The following is an 11,895-nucleotide window of genomic DNA, read 5'->3' as shown; positions in this document are numbered from 1 at the left end:
ACACCTGAAAGAAAAAGGCCAGACAAAGGTATAATATTTTTACAACATAAGAATTATGGAGATCTAAATAAAAATAATTTTCTCATTAAGCCATAATCAACAATAACATAGCACCTATAAATTATTCAATACAATCATAATAGCAATTAAGATTGATATTGTTTGGACTGGAAAAATGTCCTTTAAAGTAATATATGATCAGAATATTGACTTGCCTGCAAAGAATTGCCGATGTTAAATTTCATCTACTGAATTTTATTTTTATGATTTAACTGCAGAAGCAGCTAAACTTCTAATTCCACCCAACCTGCAACAAAGTAATTTTCAAATTTTTCTTTGTACAAATACCACAGCAAATAAAGTACAATATACTATACAATATACAAAAGGAAATATACTTTAGGGGTTTGTGATATCCGTTTTCTATGATTTGTTTGTTAATTAGACAGTATTTTATAGTTGTTGTTTTTTTGTGCTGGTACCTCGAGTACCTCCCAAAGCTTTTATATTCTGTGCGGTTAATTTGCAACTGTAGAAACAATGGAAATCAAATGAATTTATAAAAGTGCTAAAAATTAATGAAATGCATCTAAATGTTTTACCGGCATGAGAACGCAAATATATTCTTTGGGTAAGTTCAGCTTTTTGAAATACAACCAAGCTCGCATATGGTTAAAAACAACAATTAGACAACACAAATCGCACACCCCTAACTGTGTGCAAATACTAGTAATCTACCCTAAAAATTTAATATCTGAAGTCTTCACAGAATCTTCCCACCATCCCACATGTGACACTTCAGTTCCCCCATCGCATGATTTACCTGAAGGTAGAATATGATTCAATGTAACTTAATATGTGACCTTCAACTTAAGCTTTAAGAGCCACATCACGAGAGCGTATTTGGCTTTGTGAGTATATATTTTGACTGACTATCAGATACCTCTAAGTATTTGGGTTTAGATCAATCGTTTGTTACACGTTGTTTCAGGTTTTGCTTTTCATGAGACCTCAATATATAGTCAGCATTTTTTGAAGGGGCAAGTGAAAATCAGTTAACATACTGAGGTAAAAATTTTAAATGTTTTTTTTTTAAATACTATAACATGATAGCCTACAATTAAGCAACATGACACGATCAAGAGTAACGTTACTGTCTCCCTGAATACCATCACGCTTGAAATGTGGCATTGATTTCAAACAACAGTTCAATAAACAAGTAATTAATATTAAGTCACTTACATTATTGACGCAATATTGACTTTTTGTTCTTTTTCAGCAGCGAAAATCGTTCCAAACAAAGATCACAGGAGAACCATAACGCATCTCACAGGAACACGTGTTTTCATTACTGAATGATTCAGTGTTTTGAACGAATCGGTTGAGGCAAAGAATTAATGACCTATTCATTAACAACAACTGCCTCATTCATGAATAAATCAGCCATTTGAACAAATCGTTTGAACAAATGACTCAATGATTCACTCATTAAGAAGGTTGCCTGCCGCCCCCTACTGGCGGTTTAAACGTATCATTCTTTCCAACATTCATTATGTATATTAAAACAATATTTAAATCATTCTCATAACATTCTTTAATATTAAAATGACATAACATTTTGAATTAATTTCCTGCAAATTTTCATCCCAAACAGCTCAATCTTCCCTATCACATGGGCCCAGCTGGTCGTCAGTCTGAAGGTAACTACATTATAATCGCACAGGGTATTGTTAAACAACAAAGAGTGATTTTAACAGATGTGTGTCTGCATTGGTGGTTTAGCTCTTGAATTCAATTCCCAGAGCTATATTTTTGTGAATGTTTTTATCTTGTTATTCATTCCAAAGTCCAATGTGATGTTTTAAGATTTTCATAGACTGATTCTTCAGCACCTGAGGAAACTGACTGAGGATGTCAGAGAGCTGCAGTACCAAAGCACCGTAAACAACACCCTTCTGATGCAGCTGACCAGAGGCTCGAAAGAGGACATGGCTCTGCCAGAAGACACTGTGCTGCCTCTTAAGAACAGGCCGATGCTAGAGGAGCTTGAGCATCGGCTCACTAATAGTGTTGAGCTTCAGGAGAAATTGGTAATTTGGCAAGAACATCATTTTTTTTTTACATGATTCTCATTACAGTTAACATCAGGGGTTTCACGTAAAACTTTGCAAAAACCCAAGTACACGAACACAGGAACTTTGTTTTTGGTTTTTGGATGTTGTATATGCACAAACGTTTTTAGAAATATAAAAATCACATAAGTGTTGCAAATAGAGATGCAAATTTTGGTTTACCTGGCATGAAAAATATCAGTCCTGCCTGTTGTTTATAAATGTCTTGATGTTTTACAACACTAGTACATACTCATGACAGGAAATTGAGTCATCAGTAACCCAATGTGTTGAATTTGTGTACACAATATATTTGTGATACTGATTCAAGACCTTGAGAACTATGCTGCATTAGTACTTTTGTTATTTTGTGTACTTTTGTGCATACACAATGTTTATACATGAAGCCCTAGAGATATTAATCTATCACTTCATGTAATATTTATAGAGCTCTGACTATGGGATGATTCAAAATGGAGATTCTGTATTGTACGTGTAGGCCCTATTATATTGTACATGCTTATGAAGTCTACAAAGATAACTACGTCAGTTTATTTTACAGGTGAGGTGTTTGGCTGCAAAAGGGGGGAAAACAATAAAGGACTCCATTAGAAGGATGCTTGCCTACTTGTTTTCCAATGACCTGTCCAGGCTGTGTAACTGGACAGGCTTGGGACAGAAGATCTCTTTCAGACAGCTAGCACTTAAAGACATTGTTCACAGTAAGTTATTATTATTAGCCATTACGTTATTGCATTAAATACATTTCTGGTAATACATATTGAGACAATTTTGACTTTGAAACTTTAACCAGCTTCCACACCCCTTTTCGAGCAGAGAGAAATATATGATGTAGGCTAGATGATTGTAATAATTCATGAATGCTTTGGAAGAAATAATTAGTAATTACTGTAGGTGTCAGGGTTCTGTCACTTCTGTCTAGGTAATTTCTTGGTTTTGTGTCAGAGCTCTGACACTCCTGGTTTTGGGTCATACGGGTCATACGCTCTTCTGTCCGTGTGTGTTTTGTATAGCACGCGGTTGGTGTTTACATCGGCCGCGTGCTTTCATGTCATGTTTTGTCTTGTGCTGTGTAGCACACAGCTTGTGTTTTCCACTAGCTGTGTGCTTTCATGTAGTCATGTTAGTCGTGTGTGAACACGTGGCTTATGATTGCTTATGATTGTTTTCATGCTCGAGCCACGCACTCACTGGCAAAGAAGGGCAAATGATGAACAAAAAACGAATGAAACATTTTCTGTGATTTCAGGAGCAATAAGAAAGAACCCCACTACAAAAGAGACAACAGAAGGGAGCCTCCAAGAAGTAGTTTCGAAATTTTTGAAGGGAGCTGCGGACAGAGAAGGGGGCAGGAAACAACGGCAGGAAAACTGAAGGGGCTCAAATATATATTGTTTTTAACTTACCTGGATACTACTTAAATTGTTTATCTATAGTATAGCCTACACTAAGTCAAAATAAATATATATATTTGGATATGTATATGTTTTTTATAGTATAGTACAGTGTTATAAACAATATTATATTAATATCCTGTAATATAATATAATCTTATGTATCCTGTTAATAAGTAAACAATATAATATATATATGTATAGTAAAGTGTTATAAACAATATTATTTATAAAAATAAATAACATAATATATAATCTTATGTATTCTGTCAACAAGTCCTACAAACAATATTATATAATTATAATCTTCTATATTTAAAATATAATCTTATGTGTCCTGTTAATCTAAGTCTAAGATGTGTTTTCTTTTTACACAATAATACATAAACCCTAATTTATTGTTTATATTCAAAGTATACTTTTGTTAATAGGACTATTTATTTATTTATTTATTTACTATATATATATATATATATGAATAAGATACACTGATATATTAACAAAAGTACATATTTTAAATATTTATCATAATGTTTATAGTTATTTTATGTGTATTTACATGTGTTTATTTTGAATCTTATGCATTTGTGTCTTCTATATAATAAAATGTATATATTTACAATGGTTATTAGCGTGTACTTGTGTTTTTGTCATTAATTGTAATTAATTCATAAAAGATCAATATTAGACTACATTGGATCTAAAGATACTATCCAGTAATGAAAAATAAATAAATCATAATATGACTGGCGGACCACCGTCGGGAAAGCGGAGGTGCCGCTAGAATAACGATGAGCAAAACGCCAGTGATCCGCCGGCGGCGCCCGCTGGACTCATGTTAGCTGGGTAGTTTGTCAAGGTAATAACATTAAATCTGATAGTAACTTTGAACTATTAAAAAAAAAAACGCTTCAGTGCGTCCTCGCTCTGGCTGAAGGTTAACAGGTTAACCACTGTACATTCATCTTGATTCATCTTCATAGTGTTGACAGAACGGGTGACAGGCTAATATGGTCATACTTCCTGCTTCTGGTAAGAATTTGAACTGCTGCGTTTTGAACTAGCTGTAGTTTGTTTGTTAAAGCTACACTGTGTGATTTTTACCCCCATCTAGCGGTGAAAAGGTATATGACCATCCAGTGAATATTAGTTTCTGTTCCTCTCAATTCCGATTTCGTTTTAGCTCCTACGGTGGCCAATGTAGTCCAAGATTAACATGGCTTCCAGTTCGACCTCGTCCATGAGTATTCCTTCAAGTGATGAGGTTACTCTAGAAAACTATTATAATTTGCAGTAATTGAATTTGTCAGTTAACATATAGGTTATGACATCTATGTAAAATTAATAATAGTTTTATGTTTTCGTAATTTTTTTTACCATTTCATTGCTAACATCAGCTATCAGGTTCCCAGACGAATGCAAGCTAATCTTAGTAAAGTAACTTTTATCAGTGCTATCGTTATTCTGTATATCGTACGACATCACTAGCGTAAGGCAAAGTTTACATTGTAGGCTATATAATTTTCTCCGTGAGCAGAGATCAGTTGATGTGACGGAGGTGCGAGGGAGAGGTAGAGGGAAAGGAAAAAATAAAAACAGGGCCGGTGCCAGTGAATTGCGAAGACGCAAAAGGCGAAGCTTGAATTAATGGGTATGTCCCTCTTTGGCTGATGTACTTTCAAGATGGAGGGGCAACATGGCGACCGACATTCGAACCCCTCATCCGTATGTATTTTCAATGGCATATTATACACTCACGAGAATACTTTATTCTTTGAATGAAGTAAATATACATTAATGAGCACATATATTTTTGAAAGAACAGTGTTTTTAGCTAAGAATAAACTAAAAAAGTTACACAGTGTAGCTTTAAGCGTGCAGGGCAACCACCCAGTAGAGCATTACAATAACCTAGACTTCAGGTCATGAAAGCATTAACTAATTGTTCCGCATTTGTCAATAAGAGCATATTGCGTAATTTAGACATTTTTAAGATGGAAAAATGCGGTTTTACAGATACTAGACATGTGACTTTCAAATGAAAGATTGGTATCAAAGAGCAGCAACCATCCAAGAACAGCTGCTCTGTTAAATCTTCGTCGTCAATTAGGAACCTGGGTGTCCTAACCGACGACGAAGATTTAACAGAGCAGCCATCAAGTGTTAGACAGTATTCTAGGTTATTACGTGTGGAAGTTTTTTGTTCCAATAATTAGAATCTCTGTTTTTTCAGAATTTAGTAGTAGGAAATTACTAGTCATCCAATTTTTTTATATCAGCTATGCATTCCGTTACTTTTGTGAATTGGTAGGTTTCGTTAGGTTTTGAAGAAATATACAGCTGAGTGTTGTCGGCATAACAGTGAAAGCTAATTCCATGTTTCCTAATGATATCTCCTAATGGTAGAATATACAGAGTCAACAGCAGTGGTCCTAGTACTGAGCCTTGTGGTACGCCCTACTGAACTTGTGATTGATAAGACTTTAATGGAAAAGTATAGGTCCTGTTAATTTCCATTAAAAAAACATAGAAGCCTGCTAAAAAAAACTCACCTTCAGAAAATTTTAGATGGAATCTTCATCCATTGAGTGCAATTGATGATGTTTTGAAGTGTATGTACATAAATTGTGTTAATGCAGTTTAGTAGTCTAGTCTTGGTAGGCCAGTAAACAAACAACAAAAAAAGGGTTTGTTTCTGTTAAGGTCTTAAAACTATGGCTTGCAATGAACCATCCTATTGGACACTGAGAAGAAGAGCAAAGGACAAGGTGGATCAACAACTGCAGACAATGCAAACTACAACTTTGAGAAAGGAGTTGGGCTGCATGCACAGTGAAAATACCTGTCAATGTCAAATTGACGATGAAGACACATTTATGGACCGTCTCTCATATTGATGAGACTAAATGTGTTCTTGACGACAGTGAATCAGACACGGAGTCCGAATCTGATCCAACTTCCCTGGAAGACGATTTGGCAACTAAAAAAATAAATTACACACATGGCAATGAATTCGTAACTAGATATATTGCGTCAGCATAGTTTAAATCTGCCAAAAGACTCAAGGACATTGCTAAGAACAATGCGTTTGAACCCTGAAATACAAGACAAGGCTGGTGGCCAAAATTACCATTTCGGATTGCTGAAATCCATTACAGAGGTGCTACACCAGAACATCGACATTCTGAGCAACATTCACACGCTGCAGCTTTAGGTCAACATTGATGGTTTGCCCCTCTTCACGAGTTCATCAACACGGTTCTGGCCCATTCTAGGAACACTGCAAAATATCTGACAAGAGGGACCAGTGACAATAGGATTATTTTGTGGCACATGTAAACCTGCCTCGCTAACGGAGTATCTTGAAGACTTCATCGCTGAAGTAAATGAATTGGCCAATGGATTCGAATTTGAAGGAGTGAGGTTAACTTTACAACTGTCTTCAATGGTTTGCGACGCACCTGCTCGTGCATTCCTGAAAAATGTTAAAGGTCACACAGGCTATCATGGATGCGAAAAATGCACAGAGGATGGCGTGTACCTGGAAAACAGGATGACATTTCCAAAAAGCGACGTGCCTCTAAGAACCAATGAGAGCGTCAGAAACAAGACCGATTCTGATCATCACCGAGGTATCTCACCGCTGGAAGAAACGTCCCTGGATATGGTCTCTGGCTTCCCCCTCGACTACATGCACCTCATGTGCTTCTCCACTTGTGGCTGAAAATGGGTCCTCTCACTTGTAGGCTGCCGGGTTTTCAAATAAATATATTAACAGCAAGGTTGGTCAATGCGCGGAGAAATGTGCCCATGGAGTTTGCACGGAAACCAAGGGCACTGAGGGAAATTGATAGCTGGAAGGCAACAGAGTTCAGGCAGTTTTTACTGTATACCGGACCGGTCATGATGAAGGATCTCCTCAACACAGAGGTGTACAAACTTCATGCTGCTTTTTGTGGGAATCTTCATCCTGTGCAACAACAGTTTCATTGAAGATTACTGTGATTACGCCAATGACATGTTAGTTATTTTTGTCTCTCACTTTGGGCAACTGTATGGTCTACAGTTCTTGTTCTATAATGCACACTCCCTCGTACATCAGATGATGCAAAAAAGCACGCCGTTCTTGACAACTTCAGTGCTTTTAAGTATGAGAATCACCTGAACAAACTCAAAAGATTTCTGAGGAAACCAACATGCCCTCTGAGTCAAATAATAAAAAGATTCTCAGAGATGCAAAGAAGCTGCAAAAAAACTCCCAAAACCAGGCCACATCTGCTAAAAAAACAGCATGCGAATGATCCTCTACCTGCATCCTTGCACGAGGCGACACAATATAAACAGTTAAGGACAAACCCTTACACTCTTAAACTAGACCAGGCAAATAGTCACGTTTACATTGGCGGCAAAGTTGCTAAGCTCCAGAACATAATTTCTTTCAAGGATGAAACTTATGTAGCTTACAGTACCTTCAACAACCAGGAATCTTTTTTTGACTATCCTCTACCATCTTCTACACTCGGCATCCATTTAGTTGGCGACCTCTCAACAACCGTTGATTTCTGCAAGTTTGAGGAAATAGAGAACAACATTTTTTCCTGTCCCATATCAATATAATTTTGTTGCATTTCCTCTTTTACATACAAATTAATTATTTATCAGGACTTTTTGTTACATAGTTTATGCATTTGAATTACATAGTTGAACATTTTATTCAAGTAAATAAACAATATGGACAACTGTACCAATTGCCAAGTCCAGGTATGCAGACGGCTACTCCTGGTGGCCACCATATAAAAACCTTGACAGGGTGTTGAAGAGCGTCAGAACCACAGAGGAACCACAGCCAGAGAAAGGGTGGACCTGACATAAATCAAGAATCCTGCATGAGTCAGGTAATAATAAAATTATACTGTAAATAAAACATGATCTTGCCCAGCATACCTGTATTTCATTGTTCAGAATCTTTTTTTTTTTTCTATACTGTAAAACGTGATCTCACATCTAGCTCTAATAAACAGAATTTAAACCTTACATGTATTTCATTTTTCAGCATACTTTCAAAATGTAGTCAAAAATTGAAAGAAGGCCAGCTACACATCTGACATAAATTCAGAACCTGAAATTGCCAGAAAAAGGATTCCCAAGTAAGTCACAAAAGACAAAAGAAATGGTTTAACACATGAAAATGCAATAATTAAGATATTTTTGATGAAATCTTTGAGCTTTCTGACCATTCAGCATATTTACGTAGCTTTGCCTTTAAACAGTGTAGCGCATCCAATTGTACTTTTTCTTTGTTTTCCTAGAAAAAACATACTCAGATAACATCTACTCATCAGATGATGAGGCACCAGAACCACCAACCATTAAAAAAAGAAAAACTGCAGACAAAGAAAGTGTTCCTCCAGTACCGAATCCTCTAGTCTAGCACTTCCAAAACGCACCAAAAAAAAAAAAAAAAGGTAATGGAAAATAATTATAATTATAAAAATCAAAAACAGATTCACAGCATTTAAATGCAAACTAACACGGAATAACATAATATTTTTGTTCAATCCATAGAGCACACATTTTCTGTCCTGAGAACCTAAAGGGACAACCAAGGAATAACACAATTTTACACCCCTCACCCAAATAGAGTCAGTTAGAACAGTTCAAATTGCAATTAAAATGCACTTTAAAATAACTGCAAAATAATTGTTGGACAAATGTAGCCAGACTAAAGGCACTGGGATGACTCAAAATTATCCACCCTTGTTAATATAGATGCTGAAATTAGTGTGTCCCGCTGAGTGTGAAGCAGGCCTTAGTGTGTTAATTTGCTAATTTAACAAGCAAATCTTACCTACTCCACCTTTCTCAGCTCCAGTGTGCGTCTCTCAGGAAGACCATCATGGAGTCGGCTGGGGTGTTGATCCACCGAACACACAAGGTAAAAAAGAGCATTACAATAGAAAAGGGAGAAAAAAAACCCCCAGAAATCTTTTTCAAAGCACTTCAACAAAATCTAAAACCATATATTTTATGATCTTTTCCAATCCATAGCGCAGACATTTTCTGTCCTGAGACCCTTAGGTGATTGTGACCACCCAGAAAGATCACAGAGTAAGATGAGAAATAATAAAAATAAATAAAAGCAACAAATAACTAACAGTGTCCTGCCAGACACAGGCTGCGTTTACATATGGCTTTAACATGATACCACAGTGATTCGATCAAGCAGATTGGATCATTAGCCAATCAGGACATGGCGCATTTACATTCACTATATGTGGTCTCTGTATCTGGATAACCGATTGGATTGTAGTGTAGACATTTTTTTGTTGGCCATATGAGTGTCTACTTATTTTTAAGGAATCTTACACTGGTTCAAACTAGGCTTCTGTACTCTATATCTTTGATTTATGTTGTGTTTGGGACAAAGCTTCAAATGAAGAGCATTTTGTTTGTATAACTAGACTCTCTAAGTATATATAATTTTGGATTTAGATTTATCAGCCAATATATCGTTATCGGCTTTCAGATATAAAGAATGAATGGTTATCGGTTTCGGACAAAATCTTCATATCGATGTATCCCTATTTTGGAAAGCAACTACTCCTAATCACGCCCTGTCATGTGATGGAATCAAGTGACCAGACCAATGCTGCAGGGGGTGCCAGGAATAATCACACTCAAATTTGGAAACATTCCCAATGTGAAAACCACATTAGAGTCCTAACTGTACTCAAAAGAACACTGATGGACTGACTGGAGATTGTTGGTAATGCCAGTGTAATGATGAATAAATTAACCGTTAACTGTTCTTACAAGAAGTGAACACAAATCAGTTTTATGCTTTACGGAGGGCTGTCAATCGATACAATTTTTAAATCGTGACTAATTGCATGATTGGCATGAGTTACTCGCGATTAATCGCAATTTTTTATTTGTTCTAAATGTACTTTAAATTAATACTTTTCAAGTTTGTAATACTCTAATCATTATGGGCATGGATGAATATGGATTCTTTATGCAAATGTATGTTTATTATTGAAACCATAGTCAACAGAGCATGAAGACGAGACATGTTTCAAAGGTCATAGATGTTTTTCAAAGAACTTGTTCATGTCTATTAGACACATGAAGAAAGAACAAAGAAATACCAGGTTCCCATTACTTCTCTTTCTTTGCACTGAGCAATTTACTAAAACAAACATTTTGCATGACAGGACAGCTCTTCTGAAAATGCTAGATGTACATTTATCATTTATTATTACATTAGTTTGTCTCTCTGTGCCCATTTTGATGAAGCTAAATTATCAATACTGTTTTCATTGGTATATTTTACTGTTTCTGTTGTCAAACAACGGAATGAATATGAAATAGTGACTGAAACGCGACCCATTAAGACATAACCAGCTCTCCCTTCTAAGATGTTAATCTGCACAAAAATCCTGATAATCGAGCCGTCGTCTGATAAAATCAAATACACATAAGATAAAGACAATATCTGTGCTGTGATTTTGGCTATACTTGTTTAACTGAATTAAAGCGCTGCTCCTCTCTGCCGTGCGAGACGCAGAGAGAGAGAGAGAGAGAGAGAGAAAAAAAAAGGGTGCGCGTGCTGGGAGAGCAGTACCGGCAATTCTCAGAAACTAAATAAGGTTTGGGTGCTCTTTTAAGGGAAAAAAAAAATCGCTAAAGGGGTCTGCAATGTCGCTAAGTTGGCAACACTGTGTACCTCCATTTCTCCAGTCAACGGGTCAAACAGAAAATACGTGCTGTATTTTCGCACGTTAAAAAAATTTGTGCCGTTAATATGATTTTGCGTTAACGCGTTATACGAATACATACATAGACTGCTGTCAGGCTTTGTTGACTAAAGTCCAAATAACACAATTGTAGGACATTCAGCAAAATATGGCAGCTACACCATGATGGACTTTAAAGCTAATAGGGTCACAAACATCCAACTAGTCCAGGTCCAGGTCCATTTTGTTATGTGAATTACTGTGCATTGATCTAAAGTATTTGTTTGTGTTTGCAGAGCAATGAAGTTGGAAACAGCCAACGGATGGAGAAGCAGGGATATGAAAGAAGCCGGTCTCTTCTTGAGGAAAGAGGTGTTGTGGTCCAGTCTTGGTGACTGACAGTCACACAGGGGTACAGAGGTTTATGAGGGAGCAAAAAAAGGACATTAGACACTTCTTCGACCCTTGGCATATGGGAAAAGGTTAGTATTTTTAATTGAACAAAAACAGTTCCAGTATTTCTAACAGAAAATGTTTCAGTTAAAGTGGTAGTGGTAGAACGTAATATAATTTAAAGCTTTCAGGCCACACTGTCATCAACTGTTTTATTAACAACTTTAAATATTTTTTTTT

General features: G+C 36.3%; 1 protein-coding gene across 1 annotated transcript; it reads left to right on the top strand.

Moving 5' to 3' along the window:
- Positions 1 to 221: 221 nt before the first annotated feature.
- LOC307004385 (uncharacterized protein) lies at positions 222 to 3,506 on the top strand (the record flags this gene model as incomplete). The annotated part of the gene is made up of 4 exons (XM_079623532.1): positions 222 to 1,700; positions 1,867 to 2,090; positions 2,674 to 2,833; positions 3,382 to 3,506. Exons 1-4 carry the CDS (start codon positions 1,673 to 1,675, stop codon positions 3,504 to 3,506), a joined length of 537 nt encoding a protein of 178 aa, XP_079479658.1. The 5' UTR covers positions 222 to 1,672.
- Between the last annotated feature and the right edge of the window lie 8,389 nt (positions 3,507 to 11,895).

The sequence above is a fragment of the Phoxinus phoxinus genome (genome assembly GCF_949152265.1).
Source record: "Phoxinus phoxinus genome assembly, chromosome: 9".
Taxonomy (NCBI): Eukaryota; Metazoa; Chordata; class Actinopteri; order Cypriniformes; family Leuciscidae; genus Phoxinus; species Phoxinus phoxinus.
This window is presented reverse-complemented; position numbering and strand designations above follow the sequence as displayed.